Source organism: Ursus americanus, chromosome 14, assembly GCF_024610735.1.
Source record: "Ursus americanus isolate L20-20 chromosome 14, mUrsAme1.1.p, whole genome shotgun sequence".
NCBI classification, from domain to species: domain Eukaryota; kingdom Metazoa; phylum Chordata; class Mammalia; order Carnivora; family Ursidae; genus Ursus; species Ursus americanus.
The window spans coordinates 3,618,976-3,644,052 of record NC_142140.1 but is presented as its reverse complement, the minus strand read 5'-3'; the positions used below and the strand labels follow the sequence as shown (position 1 = coordinate 3,644,052).

General features: G+C 55.9%; 1 protein-coding gene across 1 annotated transcript in view; it reads left to right on the top strand.

Moving 5' to 3' along the window:
- Positions 1-25,077, top strand: part of NUP210 (nucleoporin 210) — a 103,852-nt gene that overhangs the window by 57,708 nt on the left and 21,067 nt on the right. The window contains exons 17-28 of the mRNA XM_045812304.2: positions 4,747-4,939; positions 5,371-5,477; positions 7,213-7,317; positions 7,408-7,509; positions 16,073-16,201; positions 17,243-17,370; positions 17,460-17,595; positions 19,111-19,173; positions 19,357-19,536; positions 22,068-22,148; positions 23,229-23,360; positions 24,439-24,597. Of these exons, the coding sequence (XP_045668260.2) occupies positions 4,747-4,939; positions 5,371-5,477; positions 7,213-7,317; positions 7,408-7,509; positions 16,073-16,201; positions 17,243-17,370; positions 17,460-17,595; positions 19,111-19,173; positions 19,357-19,536; positions 22,068-22,148; positions 23,229-23,360; positions 24,439-24,597 (1,515 nt within the window). The remainder of the gene's footprint in view (positions 1-4,746; positions 4,940-5,370; positions 5,478-7,212; positions 7,318-7,407; positions 7,510-16,072; positions 16,202-17,242; positions 17,371-17,459; positions 17,596-19,110; positions 19,174-19,356; positions 19,537-22,067; positions 22,149-23,228; positions 23,361-24,438; positions 24,598-25,077) is intronic.

Sequence of the window (25,077 nt, the reverse complement as noted above, 5' to 3'; positions counted from 1 at the left end):
GTCAGGCCCTGTAGTCAGGAGATGCTGGCCAAGAAGAGCTGAAGTTAGGGTGTCCCAGGCAGGTAGAATGGCGAGTGCAAAGGCCCTGAGGCTAGCCTAGGCTCTCTGCGTCCCTGCTGCCCACATGGTAATCAGAACAGTGGTATGTGCCAGGAGCTCTCACCTGTATGCCTCGTTCCCCATCACCAGGACTATCCGGGAGGCCAGGCTTCTTGCATCCCCTTCATGGGTTTGCCCATGAGGCTCAGAGGTAGGCAGGGTCCCAGAGGCAGAACCCAGATCTGCCCAGCTCCAAGTTTTCAGTGCCTCCTCTGTAGCCCCTGCAGCTGCTTCTCTCCTCCCAGCCCTGGCCTGGTGATCAGCCCTGAGGCATGTCTGGCTGCCCTCGGCCTCGGTGGCTTCTGAGGGGCCCTGTGTCTCCTGGAGCCACCTCTAGGGATAGGACCCTCTTAGCTCCTTGCTGTTTGCCCTGAGAGGACTCCGTGCACACGACGGAAGCTTTCCGAAGCTGTTTATGTGGGCCGCCTCTCCCACTGGGCAGAGAGATTTGGGTTTGACTCCCCTATGGGTAAAGAAGCAGCACAGCTTTGTGTCTGGGCAAGTACATTTCTTTGAAGCCCTGTGGGGGCTCCCAGACTCCCGTGTCTAGGACTTGGCAACGTTTCTGCCTGGCTGGTGTGTGTCTCTCTGCCTCTCGTCCTCCATGTCCCCTGCAAGTTCAGTTGACTTGTCTTCCTGCTGTTCTGGTGGGCTCCTGCCTTCTCTCAGGCTTCCCTGGTTGCTCAGCTCTGAGGTGCATGGCCGGGGGAGCCCCTCTGCTGCCTCCTATGCTGGTCCCTTAGGGGTCACTGCCTTGTCAGCAGCCAGCACAAAGCGAGGATTCTTTGTGCCCAGCCTCGGAGCCCTCTCCCACCTACCCCACCACCGGCCAAGGTGTACCTACCTGTGTTTCCTCTCGACAGGTGAGGAGAACCGGCTCCGAGCCGAGAGCTGCTCCAGAGGCTTGTCCCCACGAAGCCGCATTCACTCCTAGCTCAGGCCTGGGTGTTGGCGGCGGGGAGTGGATGGCTGTCACTCCCAAGCTGAAAATCTGTGTGTTCAGGACTGAGTTCTTCTCCTTGATTTTGGGGGCCCTTGAGATGAATGTCCTGAAAGCTTCACATTTTAAATCACTTTCATGTATTTAGCCCATTATCCCTGAAGAATATAGTCATGCTAAGTCTGGACTCTTCTGGAAAACCTGGCCTGTTGGTCCACTAGGTGTGAGGCCAGGAGTCAGACAGCAGCTGACGTCATTGGGGACTGAAGGCTGGGTCTGGATTCCTCCTTGAGTGGCCCTGGGTGACAGGGGTCTCCTAGGATTGTAGGGGACAAACGTGAGCAGACCGAAGGTGTTCAGAGTGGCGACTGTTAACGCTTCTTATCTTATTCTCTGCTTAGACCCGGCCAGCGTTCCCATTCCCTTGGAGCAAAAGCCAATCCCCTTCTGTGACCTACAGTCCCTGAGTCTTCGCCCCCGTTAACCCCCCCACACTCCACCCATGCTGGGACGCCCCATCATGCTGCGAACACCCCGGAACCTGCCCTGCCTGCACCCCTGACTTGCTGTTCCCCCTGGCTTGACTTCTGTCCTCTCCTATGGCCCCAGCCCTCCCTCCCTGCCTCCTTCAGTTCTTTATTCAAATGTTACCCCTTGGGAGGGCGTGTGCAGCCTTTAGACCTCACCCAAAGTTTTTCCCTTTCCTCAACATTTCATATTCTGGTTCCCTTCTCCCCCTGCCCCTGAGCTCTTAACATCGTCCGTTGCTGTAGAATTTGCACGTTTATTTCCTTCTTTGTGAGTCTCTGGACGAGGGCCCAGCTCGTGCTAGGAGATCAGTAATGTGATGGATGAATGAACACAGGAACGAGCACCCGTGCCCACATCCCCGTGTCTTCTGCCCCTGACTCTTGCAGCCCCAAATGCCCGGAGGAGCCAAGTGGGGTGCTGCTGCAGGAAGGAGGCTGGAGGTACGGGGAGTGGGGGGTACAGACTGGAGAGCAGGTGCCCCCTCAGCTCCAGCCCGTTCGAGCCCAGGCTGGCCACACCTTCTCATTATCGAAGAAAAAAACGAGGCAGATCGACGGGCATCTTCCTTGTCTTCACACGCGGGGTGCTTGCCAAGTGAGCTGTGTCTGGCTGTCTGTTGGCTGTGACCTCTGGGTCAGCGCAGGGTTGTCTCTCTTGACTGAAAGATGACAGTCAGGCAGCGGAGCACAGCTCTGAATGGGCTTTTGCGTGTCGTAGATCTCACTCGCCAGGAAGTAATGGACCTCAGACACAGAATTGCTGGGCCATCCATCAGGCCTGGAGTTGCCGAGCTATGAGCCGCTCGGGCATGGCCCCTGCGATTTATGACCTCACTAGGGGACCTTGAGAAAGATCTATCTGTGCCATGCATCCCGGGTGCAGATCAATTTAATTTTATACCTCTCCAAAGCCAGAGGCCACCCAAGATGTGTTTGCGGAGTAAATTATGGACGAGGCCAGACACCAGAACGGAGCTGACCCGTCAGAGTGACAAAGTAGAACCAGACTCCGGCCTGACCCCAGTCCTCGGCACGGGTCGTCCTGTGTTCAGCGCACTGCGGCTGAGCGCCAGTTGTGTGCCGGGAGACTGATTAGCCGGGGCTCGCGTGGAGCCCCTGCCCAACTGGTGCACCGGGGAGGGGACGCACAGTCAGGGAGGCCGCACACTCGCAGGGGAGGCCTGTGGGCTTTAACATCAGACCAGCAGAGTTCCACCCCGAAACCTGTGTGACCTTGGGCAAGTTGCTGAATGTCTCTGAGCCTCAGCCTTCCCGTTTGTAAAATGGGGATAATGTGGTTGCCCCAAACGCCCATTGGAAGGATCCAAGCATGCTTGGCACAGGATGTTAATGTCCTTCCCTGGGAGCACAGGGGGAGGGAAGGGCATTAGTTTTCCATCCAGGTTGCTTCTAGGGGAAAGAGTGGGACATCTAGAAAATGCCACTTCTCCTCCCTGTCCAGAGTCAACAGCTCCTGGCTCGAATCCAGAATTGTTACAAGATCCTTTGCATCCCCGGGGGATTGTGCTGACCTGTGCTGACCTGCATTTAAAATTTGCGGCATGCTTTGGGTCAGTGTTTGGGGGGCAGGAGAGCTAGAAGGACCTGGGGAGGAGCCCTCCTGGTACCCGTCAGGAGTTCGGGGATGGCCTCGGCCTGGACAAGCGAGGCTAGGCTACGGTCACAAGCACCCCCAGATCCCAGGGCCTTCCCACAGCACAGTTCTCTTCTCGCTTGTGCTGCACGTGCATCACGGTGGCTGGGGACCCGGCTTCGTGTCACTGTTCTTTTCCTTCTGAGACACAGCTGGTGGGGGGGAGCTGCCGTGTGGAATGTGGCCAGACAGCAGGAGAGCCTGGCAGGTCGCTTCGCCATGGAGGTGTTTTAGGTCAGTTTCCCCTTTCACCAGTCAAAGCGAGTGACGCAGTCACTCCTAACCACAAGGGCCAGAGAAGTAGAGCCCTGGCTTCTGGCCCCGGGCCTGCAGGAGAACCGGACGCACTGGTGACCACTGCGCATGACTGCCCATTTCCCAACTTGCACATCTCTTACAGTGAGCTGGGCTCTTTAAAATGATCTCATATGACCCTTATTTAAAACGGAGTCCTGGGAGGTGGGTTCTGTTGTGATGCCCACTTTACAGATGGAGAAACTAAGGCTCTGGGAGGTGAGCAGCCTGCCTGGGTGGTGAGAGGCCGAGGTTCGAGTCCAGGCAGTGGGACTCAGATGTCTACGTGCTTCGGGTCCCTGCTTCGCTCCCTGCCCCGCCTGCCCCCTTGCCATCCAGGTGGAGAGCGAAGGGGATGAACCAGCATCTGGGAGGAATGAAGCCGACTTGGCGTGGGTTCTCAGGGGTGGATTTGCTTGGGGAGCAAGAGGTAATGGTAGGGTGGTTAGTAATTCAGGGTTTGGAACTGAACCCTGTAGGTGTACCACTGATTTGCCAAGCCGCCTTTGATTTGTTCCTTTTCTTCCCTGGGACTCTGCTTCCTCCCCCTTAATATGAGGGTGACAGCTCCCATCTCACTGGGATATTTAAGGATCAGGTGAGAACTTGGCTCTGAAAGGAGCTTTGCAAGCTGAATGACTCTGGGACATTTTAGAGGTTGTAACTGGTGTTCCTATTAAACCCTTGGGGGCGGGGGTCATCCTGGAGGGGCTGGGCGTGCATGGGGCAGGGAGGAGGTGGCAAGGATTTGGGAAGGTAAGGCCAGGAAGGAGAGCAGCCTGGCTAAGGTGGTGGTGGGAGGGGGTGGGGCTCTAGGGCAGGGTCTCTTGACCTTGGCAGTGCTCACATTTTGGGCCAGATCCTTACTTCTTGAGGGCTGTCCTGTTCATTGTGGGGTGTTAGGCAGCACCCCTGACCTCTACCCACTAGATGCCCATTGCACCCGCCCCCGCAGTTGTGATCATCAAAAAGACATCACCAGGGTCCCCCCTGGGGGAGCAGGCTTGTCCCCTCTTGAGGACCACTGGCTGGAGTAGGAGGCCAGGTTGGACAGGGCTAGGAGGCGTCTCGACGGCTGGGCAGCGGTCGTTAGTGACTTGCCCCCACTCCATCACCAGGCCCCAGGGAGCCCCAAAGGCAGCCAGCCAGGTCCAGGGGCCCCGCGCAGTCAAGAGTGGCTGTGCCCAGTTCTGGGCCTGGCCAGGATGCGGGACTCTTGCCTCTTGCAGGTTCCGGTCTCCAGCCACCGCAACCCCCTGTTGGACCTGGCCGCCTATGACCAGCAGGGCCGCAGATTCGACAACTTCAGCTCTCTGAACATCCAGTGGGAGTCGACCAGGCCCTTGCTGGCCAGCGTCAAGCTTGACCTGCCCATGCAACTGGTGGCCCGAGATGACGGGAGTGGCCAGAAGAAGGTGCACGGTGAGCTGGGTGGGGAGCCCGATGACCCAGGCCGGGGCACAGAATGTAGTGAGACCCCAGGCGGACGGGAGGTGGGCTGAGGAGGGCTGGAAGCCACCGTTACCTGGCAGAGAGGCTCAGGGTCAGGGCAGGGGACTCTCATGTGCCAGCTTGTACAGATCGGCCAGCCTCCGAGACCCATGCTGCTCTGAGCCTCGCCGCCTGCACAGGCCCATCGGCAGCTCAAAGTCACAGCCAGCGCAGCTCCCCAAGCCACACCGTGGAACTGCGCTCAGGGCCTGTAACTCTTACGGCACACACAGCGTAAACAAACTCGGTTATGTATTTTTAGGACCAGAGATTTAAAACTGCAAATCAGAAGGAGGGAGGGGCTGCTCATAGGCAACAAGAGGGCAGAAACTGAACGTCTGCCCTCCTCTCCCTGGACTCAGGTTTGCAGGCCATCTCGGTTCACGAGGCATCGGGGACCACAGCCATCTCCGCCACCGCCACCGGCTACCAGCAGTCCCACCTCAGCGCGGCCAGAGTGGAGCAGCCGGTATCTCCCCGGGCCCCGGGCAGGGAGTCCCCGTCTCTGCTCGTGTCCTGCCCACTGTCCGAGAGTCCTGAGCCCTCTCTGTTCACTAACACATTCCCGAATCGAGTGCCATGGGCTCCCCTGAACAGCAGGTGCCTTCCTGCTGGCCTCCTGCCTCCAGCACCCCCATCCCCCACGCCTGGCACTTAGGCACTTGGCAGGATCCAACTCAAAGGCCGTCTGGCCCTGGCGCCTCGTGGCCCCTGCACACAGCTGTGGGAGCTCCTTGGGTGCATCTGTCCCACCTCTTCTCCCACACGGCCCTGACCTCACACCTCATCCAAGGACGTGCCTCGGTGGCTCGGGCCTCCATGACTTGGCACCCAGAGTCCCCACTGCCTGGGACGCCATCCCCCTCCTTCCCTTCACTCTCCCCACCCGGTGGCCTCCCACTTGTTAGTCCCAGCCACAATGTCAGCCCGTCTGCGGAGCGGTCCCTGAGCCCGGACACTGAGTAGCTGTCCCCCCACCGCCCCCCGGCATGGTATAGACGACCCCTACATACACACCATTGCCACTGTCTGCCTACCCTTGGGTCAAGGTCTGTTGAATCTTATCTTCCCACCCCAGCATCTCATGGGCCCCCAACAGAGGCGCTGCTTGTGGGTGCATATGAGGGGGGCATGAGAAGGGCTCCCCAAGAGTGGTCTTGCCTGGATGATCCCCACCCCATCGTGAGGGAGGGGCAGCAGTCACCTTGGGTTTTGTGTGGGGTGAAGGCAGTGGATGATGGCTGGAAGAAGGTGGGACTGGATTCCAGGAGACCCTAAGTGCCAGGATAAGGAACTTGAAGTTGTCTTCTGGGTAGTGGGGAGCAAGGGAGGCATTGGAGGGGGAGCAGCACTGAGGCTGGCCTGGGGGGAGGTGGCTCTCAAGGAGCATGCCTGTATGCCACTGGTGGCTCAAGCCCTGGGTCATCTGTCCCCGCCTGCCTAGGGAGTCCCTTGGCTGTGGGTGGCCTCACGGGCCTACCCCTTCAGAGCCTGTGGGCTTTCCTCTAGTGATACTGCCCACACCTTCACTTCCATGGTGTCTGAGAGTCCCCCCGCCCCCAAGCTGCTCCTCACGGCCTTCACAACCCACCCTAAGCTCTGACGCAGGTCGTTCTTTGCTCCCTTTTAATCCTGACCTTAGATTAAATTTGCATCATGGCCTGGGGGCGGTTGTGGGACCCCCCACCCCCCATCCCCGCCAGGGCTAGCACAGTGCTGGGCACAGGGGAGGTGCTCAAGGCGTGAGTACACGGGCGGTCCGCGCCGGGACGGGTCTGGCAGTCTCCCTGGAAGGACATGTGGCAGTATCATATCCCATACTCGGATGTGGGCACCACCCAGGGGAGTGCGGGTGATCTTGTTCCCTGGTGAGCCCACCCTGAGGACGCCCCCTCCGCTCAGCGCCTTTGCTGCTTGCCCAAACCCGGCCCCTCGCACACGACTCCGCAGCTGGCCATTTGCCGGGTGCCCCCGCTTTCCTGGGGGGTGGGTGCCAGCCTCGGCAGAATTACTGGATGTCTCAAAGGGATGTGGCCTCTTGGCTGGGCTTGGAGCACGATGGTTTTCCTGGGACTTGGGTCCCCAGCATAACGCGTGCCCTGGGGTGACGCCAGGACCCGGGGTTTCTAGTGCTGCTCTTTCGGGGGGCAGCCCGCGGGCTGGCCCATTGCCTTGGATCTGATGGCACTGCCTTGCCCCTCCAGTACGACCCTCTCGTGCCCGTGTCGGCCTCCATAGAACTCATCCTGGTGGAGGACGTGAGGGTGAGCCCCGAGGAGGTGACCATCTACAACCACCCCAACGTACAGGTACGCTGTCCTTTCCCTGCCACCGTGCCGCCTGGGCCTGGCCCACGGGGGCCCCTCGCCGCTGACCCCTGGGCTGACCCTTCCTCGCAGGTGGAGCTGCACATCAGAGAAGGCTCTGGCTACTTCTTCCTCAACACCAGCACCACAGACATCATCAAGGTGGTCTACCAGGAGGCCAGGGGCATGGCCACGGTGAGTGCGGGCCCTGTCCCCACGCTCCTTGTAATTCACCACTGGTGCCCTGGGGTTTAACAGAGTGGTTATTTCCAAAGTAGGCGCTTAGTCCTATCGGATGCAATCAGCAAGGTCGTCAGGGTCTGTGAATCATCGTTTGTGAAATGCCCGTCATTCGTGACTTTCGTCCACGTCTACAAACTAGCCGTACCATTAGTTACCTAGTGGTTTCCTGTCAGCCTTTTAATTAAAACGTGATTATATAAGTAGCACTAGAACAATGATAAGGAAGGTTGCTTTTGAAAGGTGTATCGGCTTTTTCTGTTTTCCCATATTCCTGTCTTGACCGTCTCCTGATTCTGGCAAATAGTGACTCCGCTGTGCCCGCGGCACAGAATTTAGCATTCTGCTTTTGTCGGGGGGTGCACCCTAAGTCTTCTCCCCTCGTGTTTCTGTGTAGGCTGGCTGAGTTTTTTTAAATATATTTTCTAAAGATTTATTTATGTGTTTCAGGGAGACAGAGAGAGAGAGTGGGGGGGTGGAGGGGCAGAGGGAGAGGGAGAGAGAATCCCAAGCAGACTCCATGCCGAGCTCGGAGCCTGACGTGGGGCCCGATCCCACGATCCCGAGATCAGAACCTGAGCTGAAACCAGGAGTCAGACGCCCAACCGACCGTGCCACCCAGGCGCCCCTGGGCTGGCTGATTATTTTTATGTCGTCATTTGCACTTAGCCATTCTCTCTTTGTAGAGCATTTCAGTTGTTTAAATCTTTTCATTTTTTGAAAATAGCCCTACAGCTGTAGCAAGGAGTAAAACCAAACAAACAGCAGTGTCCCGAATGTCTGCGTATCTGCGCCATGAGTTAGTTTGTACTCATGCAAACTGAACTTTCTTCAAAACAAACTTACTGCGGAATGTGTTGGACCACTACCGTAAGTCATAAACGCAGGCAGCCAAGAACACACATGTGACACCCACGCAGAGTAGTTAAATTGCAGCTCTGCTCTTGCCTTTGGACTGCTCCAGAAGTCCATTTCTCTGTTCGCATTCACTGACCATCTTGACACAGGGGGTCACAAAGTTATTTGCCTCTGGAGTGGGACAGGTGGAAGGTAAACAAAGGCCACGAGCAGGGTTTCCAGAGATGAGGAACATACCTGGAGGTGCTGTGTTAACTGGTCCCTGATGCTTAGTTTCAGTGTCAGAGTGTAGTAGGGAGTGGTGGGGACTGTGGAAAAGTGGAAAGCAGAGACCGTTTCTAACGGACAGCCACTGTGTGCCTCTAGCTGCCTTTTGTTTTATTTTTATTTTTTAGATTTTTATTATTTCTTAAAAGATTTTATTTATTTATTTGAGAGAGAGAGAGAAAGAGAGCATGCATGCACACAGGCAAGAGCTGGGGGAGGGGCAGAAGGAGAGGGAGAGAGTCTCTAGCAGACTCCATGCTTGGCGTGGAGCCCAACACAGGGTTCTGCCCACGGCCCCACGATCATGACCTGAGCCAAAACCAAGAGTCAGACGCTTAACAGACGGAGTCACCCAGGGACCCCACCTTTCGTTTTTGTTTTTTTATCTTTTTTAAGATTTTATTTATTTGTCAGAGAGAGAGAGCGCGCACACAAGCAGGGGGAACGGCAGGCAGACGGAGAAGCAGGCTCCCCCCGAGCGAGGAGCCCGATGCAGGACATGATCCCAGGACGCCGGGATCATGACCTGAGTTGAAGGCAGACACTAAAGCTACTGAGCCACCCAGATGTCCTGACCTTTTGTTATTTTTAATACCAACTTTACTGTGGTATAACTCACATACTATACAATTCACCTATTTAAAATATACAAGTCAGGAGTGTTTCGTCCACCCATAGACACGTGAAGCCAGGACCACGGACAGTTCTGGAGCATTTTCATCACCTCAGAAAGAAACCTCATACACTCTAGCTATCTCCTCCCTGTTGTTACTCACACACATACTCAAAAGAGTATTGGATTTTGTCAGAAGCTTTTTCTATGTCTCTTGAAATAATGATGTAGTTTGTTTTTGTTTTTGTTTTTAAAGATTTTATTTATTTATTTATTTGACAGAGACAGCCAGTGAGAGAAGGAACACAAGTGGGGGGAGTGGGAGAGGAAGAAGCAGGCTCCCAGCGGAGGAGCCTGATGTGGGGCTCGATCCCAGAACTCCGGGATCACGCCCTGAGCCGAAGGCAGACGCTTAACGACTGCGCTACCCAGGTGCCCCAATGATGTAGTTTTTGTTTTTATTCTACTGATACGATGTATTGCATTAATTGCCTTTCAGATGTTAAACCAACCTTGCATTTCTGGGCCAAATGCTACTTGATCATGATATATAATTCCTTTTATATGTAACTGGATTCTGTTTGTTAGTATTTTATTGAGTTTATGTTCATTGTCCTAGAGATGCTGGTCTGTGCTTTTCTCTCTTGTGGTTTCTTTGTCCTGTTTGGGTATCGAGGTAACATCAGCCTCACAGAATGACTTAGCAGTGTTCCTTCTTATGTTTGGAAGAGTTTGTGTAGAATTGGTAATAAGTACTCTTAAATGGTGGGTAGAATTAGCGAGTGAAGCCAACGGGACATGATCTTCTCTTCCTGGGCAGTTTTTGATTACTAATTCAGTCTCTTCGTATGTTACAGGTCTATTCACACTGTTCCTTTTTGAGACTGTTCTGGTAGGTTGGGTCTTTATAGGACCATTCAGGTTTTTGGTTTTTGGTTATTTGTTTTGTTTTCACCTTTTTTTACATCTCTCCAGTGATTGACCTTGGTCTTTCCCTGTGTGCCGGTTCAGTCCCTCGGTGAAGGGTGAGGAAGCATGTCATAATACTCCTGCTCCTCTCAGAGGCAGAGTCTCAAGTGGCAGAACCCCTTAGGTGTGTCTCTAAATCAGAGCAAGAAAACACTGTCTCTCAGCACCTGGGAACAAATGCGTGTCGTGAGAGGCAGGATGAGGGCTGCTAGAAGTCAGAGATCATAGGAAGCTGTCCCCAGAGCATTTTTGTTCCCTTTATAAAAGAAAGAATGATTCCCTGGCCATCCCTCCTGCCATGTAAATGAGAGTGCACTGTCACATCCTTCATATTAAAAGGAAAAGCTCAAATCGTAAATAATTCTGACTGCTGGAGATATGCCTTGCTTTGCTTTACTTCTGGAGATTAAAAAAGAACTCCCCTGTTATCAACAGGGCGCATGGGTGGTTCAGTCAGTTAAGCGTCTGCCTTATGGCTTGGATCGTGATCCCAGGCTCCTGGGATCAAGCCCCGTGTCAGGGTCCCTGCTCAGTGGAGGGTCTGCTTTTCCCTCTCCCTCTGCCCCTCCCTGCCGCTGGTGCTCTCTCTCTCATGCTCTCTCTCTGCCTCACATAAATGAATAAAATCTCCCCCCCCCCCAAAAAAGAACTCCCCTGTTATCAAGAAGAGGGAAGCTTCAGGGGCGCCTGGGTGGCACAGCGGTTAAGCGTCTGCCTTCGGCTCAGGGCGTGATCCCGGCGTTATGGGATCGAGCCCCACATCGGGCTCCTCCGCTATGAGCCTGCTTCTTCCTCTCCCACTTCCCCTGCTTGTGTTCCCTCTCTCGCTGGCTGTCTCTGTCTCTGTCAAAATAAATAAATAAAATCTTTAAAAAAAAAAAAAAAAAAGAAGAGGGAAGCTTCAAGTTCAGAAAAATGTGTACAGTGCCAGCAATACCTGGGGACACCTTTACTCACATTTACCTTACACCTTACATTTTGAGTAAGCCCGGAGGATGGACCTACGGCCAGAGAGAGAACTTTCCTCCAAGAACAAGAACTTCTAAGAGCCCGTGTTGGACTGGGCTGCCCCTGTAGGTAGTGAGTGCCCCGTCTCTGGAGGCAGCCAAACAGGAGCTGGGACACTTGTGTAAGACTCGAGAGTGGATTTCCACATCAGAGTCAAGTTTCCCCGGAAGACCTACGAGCCTATTCAGTCCCACAATGCTGCAGTTCTCGGTTTACCCCTGTGCCATCCCCATCAGCAGCAGACGCTAGGCTTCTCCAGTCAAGACAAGTACCGATGTCCCCGTTGTACAGATGGTCCCAGCAAGAGCCGCAGCAGATCTCTCTAGGTTGTGGGCTGGCCCTTGGTCGTGTGTCTCATCCGCCATGACTCTTGTGGAGTGGGACAGAGCGCCCAGTGCAGGCACACCCCCAGGGCAAGCCTAGCCCTGCGGGAAGCACCAGCAGCCTCCCATGTGGCAGGCCTCATAAGGTGTTCGGGAGGCACCTGGACCCCTGGGCTGTCTGCTCCCCATCGGCTTGGGCCTGTGCAGAGACCATTGTACCTCAGGTGGAGACTGGGTTCTCTTCCCTCTGCCTCTCCTGTAACCCGCCGGAGGAACTTTTCACGGAGCGTTGACAATTGGTGACAGATCCTAGCAGCTTCTCTGAGACAGTTGTTTCTGAAGGACGTTTACACATTTCTTTGGCATTTTCCAGCTGCTAATTAGCAACATTCTCATTTCCCTTAATCACAGAGACAAGAAAGCCCACAGCAGTTCTTCAATTAGCTCATAGAAAATGTTTCTTTCTTCCCTATTGATACACAGTCGGGAGGCAAGAATGGCTCCTGGGTGTGTTTCGGCTTCTGAGTGTCTCTAGAAGGGAGCTGTGGCGCTCTCACGCCAGGGCCATCGTGGAGGCTCTTCTGCCCACACAATGCATGAAGGGCTGTGCGTGGCTGTGCGGAATTCTGCTCGTACACTCCCCCCAAAGCTCTCTGCGAGGGGCCTTTGTTTCATTTTTGGCTGGCTTGACCCTAGGAGTGCTTACCTGATTTAAACTTAGGGTTTCTTTCTTCTCACCCGTTCTTTCCATTTCAAATCAAGTCCTCCATGCAGAACCCGTGTGACTAGAAGGGCAGGGGTAAAGGACCTACTGTGCGCCAAGCACTTCATCCCTTTAAGTAACGCATTCATTCTACAAAGACTGGGGGTCAGTGGTGAGCAAAGCACGAGCCCCGGTGTTCTCTCCATTCCTTGGGCCCGTGATGCATAGCCAGGCACGGCGACATTGTGTATTCAAGGAGCGCGTCAGGAAGGAAGATGAGGTGGGTAGCAGTGGCAGCTGCCGGCTTTAACTTGGGGGTGTCCTGCTTTTCCCCTGCAAATGACCTGAGGACAGACGTACCTGGATGGATTTTCATCCAGCAACCAAACCAGGGCTCTTCCCTGTGCCTGTGATTTCCCTGTGTTCATGGTCACCCCCTAGAGGTCTCAAGGACATCTTGTTGGGGGTATAGACCCCAACACTTGCACGGCACGTCCTGACCCCCCTTCCCCGTGCCATCGACAGGCACTCTATACTAGGAAACGGGAGCTGGTGGGTCCTATGGCGTTTGGAAGTATTTATCTATAAATGACACCCGTCAGGGGACAAGTCTGAAGCGTGTGGGGCCCGGGGAAGCGAGGAGCCAAGCCGGTGCGGCCGGAACCTTGGGGCTTGGCGGGCGCAAGCGGACCTCACGGCGTCAGCCCGCGCATGAGCGGAGCCTCCATCTGCTCCACTGCCAGGGTCTTAATGAGCAGTAATGCATTCATCGTCTCCGAAGAGATGACAGGGCTTCCCTCTGGGCTCAGTATGCACCGAAGTTCTCGGGTGGCACCTTCAACACTTAGAAATTAGAATTCACTCGGGCCTGGAGTTTCCCCTCCTCCTCTCCCACATACATGTTCCCCCCGAATGTCCGTCAAGAAGCAAGTGGATCCGAGATGGCTGGAGAAGCAGACAGGCAGAGGCCAGAGTCAGCAGGGGGGCAGGTCCCCGCTTGGCCACCAGCCGCCTGGCAAATGCCCTCCCTTCCCCAAGAGCGGTTTGTCTCCCAGGGGGCCTGGCGAGCTCTCCCCTGAAGTCTTGTTGGGCAGGGGCGAGGGGAGCTGATGTGTGCTGGCAGGGGGGCAGGCCGGGTCACGCAGCCTCTCCACGGATGGCAGCTCGAGGCCGTCCTCTGCGTCTGTCATCCGGAAGGTGGCTGGACGTCCAGCCTCTGGGAAATCAAGTGGAAGACAAATTGATTTCCCCTCGCCATTTTATGTCTTTGTTTAAAATGTGCAAAATGGTCCTTTTGAAGGAGAGGGAAAAAAGAACAGGAAAAAGCCCTCCATGCATTCCCCTGCGTGGGTCTGTCAGCCGCCAGTGCAACGTGTGATTTCTCGGTGCTGTGAAGGACACGCAGGTCCTGACAGCGGTTACTTCTGCAGGAGCATTAGATTGGAGCCTTGAATTAGGTTTTCAAGGAAAGCTCTCATTTCTCTCTCTCGATTTTTTTAATGAGTTTTCATTGAGGGAAAACGAATAAGCCAGGGTGAATCATCCTGGCAAAGCTGGAGGCCTGGTGCTTCCCAGACCCCACTCTGCAGCCCGGATTTCATACCAGACTTGGGTGGTGATGGCTCAAATTGCCCAGGCATCACTTTGGAATACAACCGTGATTTCCGCTCTGGGATCTTTGTTAATCGACTTTACGTCATGGTGTGGAATAACTCGGGCACGCCTCATCTGTGTTGGTGTGCCCTTGAGCTCAATGATACTGGCAGTTTCCAGCTTGGCCAAGCTTGCTAATGCTCTGTGCCCCCAGCTAACCGTGGGCTTGGGCCTCTGCCTCAGCTCTGGCCTTTTCCTGCCCTGACCTCCTCCCCTGCTCACGGTTCCATTTTGGTTACTGGGGGCATCCCGCTCTGGGAAGTGGCAGAGTGTGGTAGAAGGAGCCCTGAACTGGGAGCTTGGGTACCTGGGTTTCTTCCCCAGTGCTGCCCCTTCAAGGCTGGTTCCCAGCCTGTGTGGGCCTCACTTTCCCCATATGTGCATTGAAGGAGTTGGACCACAATCGGCACTTCCCAAAGAGATGAGGGTGTGTGGGTTTGCGACTCCCCCCTCCCCCCAGAATTTCTAGGTCTTCACAAAGCTAAAATTAAAGCTAAGCAAGCAGGCTGGGGTACCAGGTTTCTTTGCCATAACTACAGTGACCTAGAGCTGTGACCCTGGATCTTGGTCTGATCAATATATGTTTAGTGGGAGGTGAGCCTGTGCCAGACGCTAGGCCCAGCCCTGAGGCTACAGCCCGTGAGAAGACAGCCTGGGGGCGGACGGACACTAGGCTGTGGTCTCTGTCACTGCCTAATTACAAGCAGTAAAGCCGCACCAGGAGAAGTGAGCAGAGATAGCAAAGAAGCCTTAGCTGTCTAATTGGGGAAGACTTTCCTAGGACAGATGCTTAAGCAGAAGCCTGAAGGAGGAGCCGGAGTCAGCAGGTGAAGACAGGGTGCGGGGAAAAAGCCCCAGATTGTTAAGATGGGCTGTGTGGCCTGAGGCAGGCAGGCTCTAGCTGGCTTTGGGGAACTGAGCAGAACGGTGGCTGGAGCCTGACCGCAATGAGGGAGCATGGTTTGCAGTAACGTTAGAGCCATGGGCAAGGGCCAGCTCGTGCCAGGATCTTCTAGGACATGCGAAGGGTTTGGACTCACTCTCTGGGCTGCCTTTGCAGGATTTTTAACCTGGATATGATGTGATCACATTTGGCTCTCTCCTTAAGGTCGGAAACCTGCTTTCTTTACCCCCACAGGTTCTTAATATTGACCTTCTAGCTTTGCAAATACTGAATCACTATAAACCGCCCCTTCCTGCCCCCTGCCAAATGTCTCTACCACCACAAACTGTAGCCAGCAAAGCCAGGGCCTGACAGAGACAGGAAGCAGCCCTCTGGACTCAGCCACCAGCTCCATGGTTTACCCCCCACCTACCCAGCCCCCAGACCATCCAGTTGAGATACATGCCTAAGCAATACAACCCATCACTACAAGTGCGTGTGCAGTGTGAGACAGTGATTGTGGTGCGGTTCCTCTGGGAAAAGATGCTTCTGAATGTGGGGTCCCCGAAGCAGATGGGGAAAGAAGGAGGTTTAAAATGGGAGTGGGGAGTCTTTGCAGCGAAGACTGGAACACAGTAGCTCCGGTGTGTCCATCCACTCAGAGTGTTCACGAGGTCTCTATTTCGAACACGGCCAAGGCAGAGAAGAATGTTGGGATGAATGAGACTCACAGGGCTAATACTTGAGACCATGCTGGCCTCTGTGGTCTGTATACAGGTTCTGAGATACTAGGGGGCCAGAGGACGGCTCCTGAGTGAGGGTTTCATTCAGAAAGCTGCTATGTCGTGTATGGCACTCTTCTATTCCTGGAGCTGCAGGGGCAGGTGGCCTGCACGGGAGACATGAAGTCCTGAGTTTGAGTCCTCGTGTGTGTCCCATGGCCACTGACTGCTCTGCTTGGAGCAACTTCCGTTTTCTCCGTCTCGTAAATTGTACCAAGTCGAAGTAAATGCTCTCCAAGATCCATCCCGGTTCTACCATGTTACATGTCAAGCCCTCTCCCTGGCTGGCACTGGGGGCTCAAAACACAGAATAGACAGGGCAATATCTGGGTTAGGATTTTCCTTGTCCGCTGCTTGAGCCCTGGCCTGGAGGCCTCCTGGAGATGGGAGATCCCTCCGTGAGGGATGGGCTGATGCCATGAGCAGCTGCAGGACTGAGCATCCCTTCCAACATTGCAGGTGCACCCTTTGCTCCCGGGCATGTCGACCATCATGATCCATGACCTGTGCCTGGCCTTCCCGGCCCCAGCAAAAGCTGACGTGTACGTCTCGGACATTCAGGAGCTCTACGTCCGCGTGGTTGATAAGGTCAGTGGCAGCTTCCTGATAGGGCCCCTCACTGCTGGTTCACGGAGACGAGGAGAGTGGCGAGGCTGTGAGAGTTGTTTTCCTCATGCCTTTGCTCTTTCTCCTGGCTTCTGAGTCCCCGTACCCACCTCCTGGGCTGCTTCGAGCTTCTAGTGCTGTCTCGCCTCTGTCCCTCCTTCTGCACGCTGTGGAGCAACCTCTGTGGTCCGATTTTTATGCCAGTTGACATCAGGAGAGTTCATCTGTAAGTCGTGCCCGAAGTTGTCTCCTCCTTCGCCCCGACTTGGGACTTCCTGTCCTCTAGCGGGCGTAGGTACGAAGCAAGGCACACACCTTGCCGACGGTGAATTTTCTCTCCAGTATGTGGGTTTTGGATTCTTGGAATCCAAGTGGCAAATGAGTAAAATGCACGACTGCCAAGTGCTTTTGGAAAAGGAATACGTAATAGATCTAGGCTTTTCTTTAACACAAATAGGGACTTTTTATTGCTCCAAATACCTGAAGGAGCTGCAGCTAGGCTCACAGAGGGTTGCTGTCAGGTTCCTAGTTTCCTGACTGGAGAGAGTAGGAATTAAAAGGGGAACGTTTGAGCAGCTTAGGGTACTCGAAAAGCCAGTATTCTCTTACACAGCCTCCGATATTCCTTCTGTGGTCCTAGTTCCCCATCAGACTTCTGTTTCTTGACTAAGCATCTCCGACACTTCCTATCCTGAGGGTCTTGCTGCCAGGTGTGAGCCATTTGGTCAATGAGCACTTACTGAACTCCTCCTGTATGCCATCCTGGCTGCGTCTTGTCACTCTAACTAGATTCTTAGTTCTTTAAGAGTGGGGAGTGTAATTTATGCATCTGAGTATTCCCAAAGCCCCTTGTATACAGGAAGCACTATATTGATTTTTGTTTGTCGATTGGCTGATTGTCTGGAGCTCAACCTGGGTCTGTGGGTTTGAGGTTAGCAGCGCTTTGGCAGAAAGCCTTGGAGGGCCACCGATGTTAGAACTAGTCGCTCAAAGGCTACCCTGAGTCTGTCCCCCACGATGCAGGTGGAGATTGGGAAGACGGTCAAGGCATATGTCCGCGTGCTGGACTTTCACAAGAAGCCCTTCCTGGCCAAATACTTCGCCTTCATGGACCTGAAGCTCCGAGCGGCTTCTCAGATCATCACATTGGTGTGAGTCCTCCCAGGGGTCCAAGGAAGCCGTCTCAGAGACGGCACTGGCAGGTTCAGGGGAGAAGTCCCAGCCCTTCCCTCTGTTCCAGGGCCCTCGACGAAGCTCTTGACAACTACACCGCCACATTCCGCGTGCATGGTGTGGCCATTGGCCAGACCAGTCTCACGGCGACGGTGACTGACAAAGCTGGACAGCGAATCAGCTCGGCCCCACAGCAGATTGAGGTAAAGCTGTGCCTCCTCCCACCGTGTGGGATCCGTCCAGCCCTGGCTGCCTGCATGCGTGGAGTGGGAAGTGTGTCGTTTTGGCGGTGGGCTAGGAGTTCTAGGGGTTGTCCAGGAAGCTGCCGTGGAGAAACCGTATGAAAATCTCTGCCCTGCGATGTTCTCTGATTCAAAGGGAGCCCTCACCTGTCCCCGGGGAGGCAGCACCAGAGGGAGGGCCCTGAGGTACTTTAATCTCCCTCTGGGAGGGATGTGGCTCAGAGAGGGGGAGAGCCACTTGTCACATGGCCGAAAGTGCCAGAAAGGAGCGGCTGGGCGGAAGCTGCAGGCAGGAAGCTCATCCTGGCAGTCGGCCCAAACCGGGCTCCGAGGCAGGGGGCTGCTGTCGTGGCAGCTCCCGGAGCAAGCAGGGAGCTCCAAGGTCCCCTGGGGTCATCTCCGTGTGTGACTTGGGAGTATCTTGTGGCATTAGGTTTTCACAGGAGCCTCCCAGTCCCCAGGGGCCAAGGCAGCCATGGCCCCAAATTCACGTCCAGGTTTCTCCTTCAGCGGCAGCACCAAACTGCTCGCCTTCCTGCCAGCCTCCTCCGCGGGTCTCGTCCACACGGGGGCTGGCAGACTTCGTATTAAACTGTTCCAGAGCCGGTGCTTGTGGTTTGTGCCTCTGGATGGAAGGGCTCCTTTCTTCTGGCGAAGAAGAATTCATTTCTGCCTATAAATAGCACAGCCCTACAGAGACTAATCCTTACGCACGAAGCAGCCCCTTGGCCGACTGGCGTATGCGCTCACCGTCCGGGTTCTTCCTGTGCTCCTGCTAGGCGGGGACTGGGAGGGAGGCAGGAGGATGACGTTGGGCCTTCCGTGCTGCAGAGACAAGGGCGTCCTTGTCCCTGCCCCCCCCAAACCCCTCTTTCTCCATCTGACGAGTTTTGAGGGCACTGAAGAAGAGAACTATTCTCAGGCAATTTATCAGTAGAAATTGGAGATACGCGGGGAAAGGGAGAAGAATCCTGAAGGCAGTGGAATGTGCACTTTGACGTGCATCAGAATCCCCCGGAGGACTTGTTAAAAAAGATTTCAGGACCCTCCCCCCCATTCAGATTCCATAGATTGGGGTGGGCTGGAGAATGTGTGCTTCTGATGGTTCTCAGGCGACACTGACACTGCTGGTTGGGACCACGCGGAGAGGACCGTGCTGGAAGGGGGGGGTTTACGTGAAGATTTGTTGATTTTTGTGGGGCTTCAGGTCTGGTGAAATGAAGCATGGTTTCAAACAGCAGAACGTGCCCCAGGAACCGCAGATCCTTAGGCCCCTGGGGGGCTGAGATCCTGGAGAGGGGCGCTCGGGCTCCTCCCAAGCCAGCCAGGACCCCAGCCCCTCCCCAGTCCTCTCTCACAGAGGAGGGAAGTCCAGGCGCCACGTGACCCCTCCCTGAAAACATTCGGGGGGATTCTGCCCGGCCGCGTGAGCTCGGAACACACTGGCCCCCTTCTCTCTTGTGTTTCCACACGCAGGTCTTTCCCCCATTTAGGTTGATACCCAGGAAGGTGACGCTGGTCATCGGGGCCATGATGCAGGTAGGAGCCAAAGGCCACATGCTTGCCCAGCCCACCCATGGCCCCTGCCTGGGTTCAGGCATGTGCTCACCCCCACCCTGGGTGTCAAGAGGCTAAGATGGAGAGCTTGGGGGTGTTGGCGCCCTCGCCTCTGAGGATGAGACACGGGGGCTGACTGGGCACCGCTGTTTCTCCCCTCTCCAGATCACTTCGGAGGGCGGCCCGCAGCCCCAGTCCAATATCCTCTTCTCCATCAACAACGAGAGCGTTGCCGTGGTGAACAGCGCGGGGCTGGTGCGGGGGCTGGCGGTCGGCAACGGCACGGTGTCTGGGGTCGTGCAGGCTGTGGACGCTGAGACTGGCAAGCTCGTCATTGTATCTCAGGTAATGCGTGTGGGCTCCACTGGGCACACTACACCCACGTCCTTTAGTTCCCTCGGCGCCCCCTGCCCCCGGGCATTTGCTGCTACCCTGCTTCCCGATGACGGGCCTAAGGAAGAGCTAGTGGCCGGAGGCTTGGGGACGTGCAGACGGAAGAGAAGGGGTACGGCTGCCTCCGACATGCTTTGTGGATTGCAGTATGAGTTTTCAGGGGCGTGTGTAGCTCGGCTGCTGTAAGCGTGGACAGCTGGACGCCAGTAGGATTTCAGACCCAGACTTGTATTTCCAGGAAAAAAGGACAACCTGAATCATGTGCTAATCGCTCTTGCTCTGCTGGAGGTTAAGTTACTCCCCAGACCTCTTGGCTGGACTCGGGGACATTTGCGAAGTGCTTTTCTGGATCAGTAGAGATGTTGGAAGGGTCAGTTAGGGGAGTCCCCCCTGCAGGAGGGTCTTCCTGCCCCACATCGGCGGCCCTGACTCCAGGCGGGGGAAAGTTGGTCTCTTTTGTTTGTTTGTTTGTTTGTGTAAATTGGCTTCACATTCAACGTGGGGCTTGAACTCATGACTTTGAGACCAAGAGCCGCGTGCTCCACCCACTGAGCCGGGCAGGTGCCCTGAACACTGGTTTCTGAGTCTGATCGTGTTCCTTGTTTCCCGGGGGTGGGCCCCTCCTTGGGCTCCTCAGGGGAGATGGGAGATGGTCTCCACATCCTGAGCAGGCCCAGGTTCTCCCTGACATCCTGTGACTGCGGATCTCGGGGGGGCGGCCAGAAATCTGGGCTCTCCTGTGACTTCAGACAGCCTTGTCAGAACCCCGTCCCCTGTTCCAGCATTCAGGGCTCCCTGGAAGGAGTCCGTGGGCTCCCCTGAGGTCACTGCATCCGAACAGGGCCCCTAGGGGGGCTGGTACGTGCACCGACCTAGAGAAGGGGAGGCCGATGCGTCGTCCTTCCCCGAGGCTGACTTTGATCCGACGCTGAGTTCATTGATTTACTCCCTTTCGCAGGAGTTTCAGTGTCTCTGCAAGTGTCGCGCTTAGACCACAAAGTCTTTTTGAATCATGGAGGTAGATGGCCTGATTCTACCTATCGATTTTATAAAGACGACAAGAAAGCGTTGGGAATGTGGAAGCTGCCCTGTGGCCTATAGCAGGATTCAGAGAGACGTCCCGGAGAATAAGATGAAGGACCGAGGAGGCCTTGCTTGCTTGCTTTTTCCTTTCTTTTTTTTTTTTTTTTTTTTTTCCCTTCTAAAGAAAGGCTGTGGCTTCAGGAACTCGTTTATTTTTCTCCTCCTGGGGGCCCAGGTGGCTGAAATGGCAGCTGGCTGCAACTTTGGCCAGAGGGGCAGACAGCCATGCGTTTCCCTCCCGGCCACTTCTCTTCCTGGTCTGACCTTGCTGGGCCACCTCTCTCTGTGTGTCTCCCATCCGGCGCGGTGGGAGAGGAGCCGGGGGAAGGGCCTGGTGCCCCTTGGCAGATGGAGAGGCTGCGCCGCCAGCTCCAGCTGGAAGCCGTCTTCTTGAGCCCAGGCAGGCGGGGGCTCAGCTTGAGGCCCACGTGTCCGCAGAGAGTGTGGGGTTCTGCTCAGAAGCTCCCAGTTGCATCTGCCTAAACCAGGTCACAGATCCAGCACCCGTGGCCGGGGTATGGGCCGGGACAGGCAGAGGAGCCCGGGCAGTGAAAGGGACAAAGGGAAGGCAGGGAATGGATGTTTACCGAGCACCTACTAAATACCAGGCATCCGTCCACATCACAAGGCGGCGGATTCAGTATGAGCCAATGCGAGAAAGGCTTAAGGGGTTTAGTAGCCTGGGTTCAGCAAGAGTCAAAAGCACTATAAAAAAGCCTGATAAAGTTAAACTTTATTTTTAAAAAGATTTTATTTATTCATTTGAGAGACAGAGCATGAGCAGGGGAGAGAGGCAGAGGCAGAGGGAGAAGCAGGCTCCCCGCTGAGCTGGGAGCTCAGCGTGGGGCTTGATCCCAGGACCCTGGGATCATGACCTGAGCCGAAGGCAGATGCTTAACCATCCAAGCCCCCCAGGTGCCCCTAAACTTAATCTTTGACCGGATTAGAGTATAGACTTCAGAATGAAAGAGGTTGTAGGGTCTGCTCTAACTAGATTCTACCTGTGTCCTCCGTTTGTCCCAGTACCCTGGTCACTTACAGAGAGAAACATGCTAGATTTGGGGTTGGGAGAATCTGCAATCCTGTCCTTTGAGGGCCACCCAGAAGAACAGTCCCCAGTGACTGCCCCCAAGTCTCTGGACTCAGAGGACCAGGATGGGACCCCGAAGGGAACGGGAAAAACAGCGGCCAGGTCTCTGTGGGCTGAGCCACCCACAAAGCCCGGCTGCCTCGGGGAGAGGAGCACGGTGCTGGACATCTCGGGAGTGCCTCCTGGCCCCGGGACTCTACGCCGGCCTTGGCGAGGTCCCCCTTCCCTGGAGGGGTCCCTTCATGAAACACCCACTGCTAGCGCCTAGTCCCTACCGCAGCCAGCCTGAACCCCGAAGCCCTTTTCCTAGGACCTCGTGGAGGTGGAGGTGCTGCTTCTCCAGGCCGTGAGGATCCGCGCCCCCATCACTCGCATGAGGACGGGAACCCAGGTGAGGCGGGAAGCTAGCCGGCGCCCCCCGTCCGTGCTTGCTGTCCGAGCAGCCTCTCGGCAGGTCTCGGGCTCTGAGTTCAGGTTCAGGGTGAGCTCGGTGGAGTCGTGGCTAGGTCACTGTTCCCTCTCCTGCTCAACAGCTGCTGGGCCCTGGGTTCAGCTCCAGCTTTAGGAGCCTTCCCTGTGTTTCCTGCCCCAGGCCCCCCAGGTACTCTGTGTTTTCGCTCCCCCAGTGCAGAAGCTCCTTGTCTGCGTAACGTTTGCTCCCTCCAGTTCTGTGTCGGCACAGTTACTGAGTGACATCTGTGTCCCCTCAGGACCTTCCCCACCCTGAGTCCGCCAGCTTCCCACACCTGGAATAGCACCTGGCACGTAACAGGAGCTCACGTCTGTAGGTACCCTACTCCAAGCTTTCTGTGCAGTAATTCCTTCAATGTTCCTTAACGACCTGTGAGGTTGCCCCCCACGTCAGCTCTCTGTGATGGATGAGGAGACGAACACACGTAGGGAGCTACAGCCTTGGCCCAAGGTCACACGGCTAGTAAGTGATGGACCTGGAAATTGACCCAGGCAGCCTGGCATGGAGTCTGTTCTTGGCTTTTTGCAGTTTTCCTCCGCGTGTTTCGCCTAGCGGGCGCTCAGGAGCTGCGACTCCCGCCCGTGCCCGTCCCCCGTGAGCAGGGCCCCCCTGCTAGGTTGAGAAAGAAGAGCAGAGGCAGGGACCACGGGGCAGGGTGAGCCGTGCCGCTCGGGAGGCTGCAGGTACCCTGGAGCTCTGGGGGGTCACATCACAGAGAGGGGGTCAGTCCGACAAGGTGACACACCGTCCACAGCCCAAGGACAGTGTGTGGAGGGGCCAGTTCTGTCTTTTATTTGATCACTGGCTGTTCCGCCAGCCCTTCCCGCACCTGTGCTGGGTCCATCTCTGGAGGGAAGGACGGGGCGCAGCTCCCATGGCACAAGGGCGATAGGAAGGGACCCAGGCAGTGGAGAGGTAGTTCAGGCAGTGCCCAGGGCTTCGGGGGGCATGCTCAGCAGGGGACCTCCGGTTGCCACGGGCCTGGCTTCTCTCCTGCAGATGCCTGTTTATATCACCGGGATCACCAACAGCCAGAACCCTTTCTCCTTTGGCAACGCTGTGCCAGGCCTGACCTTCCACTGGTCTGTCACCAAGCGGGACATCCTGGACATCCGGGGGCGACACCACGAGGTAACTGCCCACCCAGAGCCCCCTCCCCGCTGTGTGCACCCGTGTCCGGAGCACGGAGCCGTCTCCCCGTACTTCTGCACGTGGGGTCTGCACCCTCACTCCCGGGCCACTCCTGGCCCCACTCTCTCTCTCAAGGCTCATCGGGACACCTAGCAGATGCTGCCACCACACCGTCCTCCCCTAATGTCCTTCCTCCCCTCCCAGTCCTCTCATGTCCAGGAATCTGGGCTCCTAGCTCTCCCTCCTCGGAGGCCTTTCCACTCTAAGCACGAGCTTGGTAAGCTGCACGGACGGCTTCGTGGGTAACTGACTTCGGGATGCAGCAAAAATGACAGCCTGCTGGGGAGGCCACAGAAGTTCTAGAACATCACAGGGTCTTGGTCAGGGTCCCCAGTCTGTAACTTCTGACCTTTTCTCTGAGGCGATGCCTGGCAGTCCCGGGGCTTTTTCAGGATTTACCCACGAGGGCAAATTCCCCTCCCCTTAGCCTTTCTTGCAGGGACCCTGGCCTTTCCTCAGACCTGAGAGCTGGAAGAAAAGCTACTGACCCCCTCCTTGTATTGACTGGAGCCTCCCTATGGGCAGGGACTTGGCGTGTGTTGCCCAGTGGGCCAGTGGAGAGATGGGATAGGGCGTGAGCCCTGGTGACTCCAGTCTGCCACCCCGGTGGGCCGTGGTCATGCAGGACCCAAGTGGGGGCTGGTTTGAGGAGGTTTCTTCTTGCCTTATCTGTGCACAGCAGGGAGGGGGTGGTTGGGAGGGTCCTAGGGCTTCCCCAGACTGTTCCTATAGCACAGACATCCCATTACAGGGGGGGCTTTTTAGGGAAACACTGCCAAGCCTGGCATCCCTCTTGGTTCATCACCCACTCTACACGCTAAAGGTTCTGAGAAGGCCTGCCCAGCTGGGTTGACCCACCTGCACCTGTGAGCCTTGCACAACTGTATGCTGCACGGTTGCTGGGGTTAGCAGGCCCCGGCCAGAGCGGGGAGGCAGAGCCTTTGAGGACGGGTGGGCAGCTATTGGGGGTACCGGGGCCCCAGACCCTCCCTGAGAACGTGTTTGGTGTCTATCCCAGGCTTCACTACGGCTGCCGGCACAGTACAACTTTGCCATGAACGTACATGGCCGGGTGAAAGGCCGGACCGGGCTGAGAGTGGTGGTCAAGGCTCTGGACCCCACCGCTGGGCAGCTGCTTGGCCTCGCCAAAGAACTCACCGATGAGATCCAAATCCAGGTAAAGGGCAGGGGCCGAAGCCACCGTTAGAGGGAAAGCAAGCGCCCCCACCCATCCCAGGCCATTCAGGCCCCCATCAGCCCTGCTACCACCCCTGCACCTGATCACTTCTCGGCCTGCAGGGGTCAGGAGTATATAAGGTGCTGTGGGAGCCCAGAGTTGGGGCTGCCCGAGGCCATCAGGATGGGGGCGGGTGGCCGGCAGGCCAGGTGGAAGGAATGGCACATACAAAGTCCTAGAGGTCTGAAATAGCTCAGTGTTTCCCCCAAATAGATAATTCTGCGCTCGGAGTCTGAGGCACCTTCATGGTAGGAAGAACTGGAAAATCATGAGGCATTCGCGGAATTGTCTGTGTTTATTTCGCAAATACTCACAGAGCGTTTAATGGAGGCAGACTTGCCTTTCGCCACTTCCCAGTGTCGTCTCACCTGGGAGGTGCTCCATGAAGCCAGGGGGGCACTGCTGCCTGATGACGAGCCT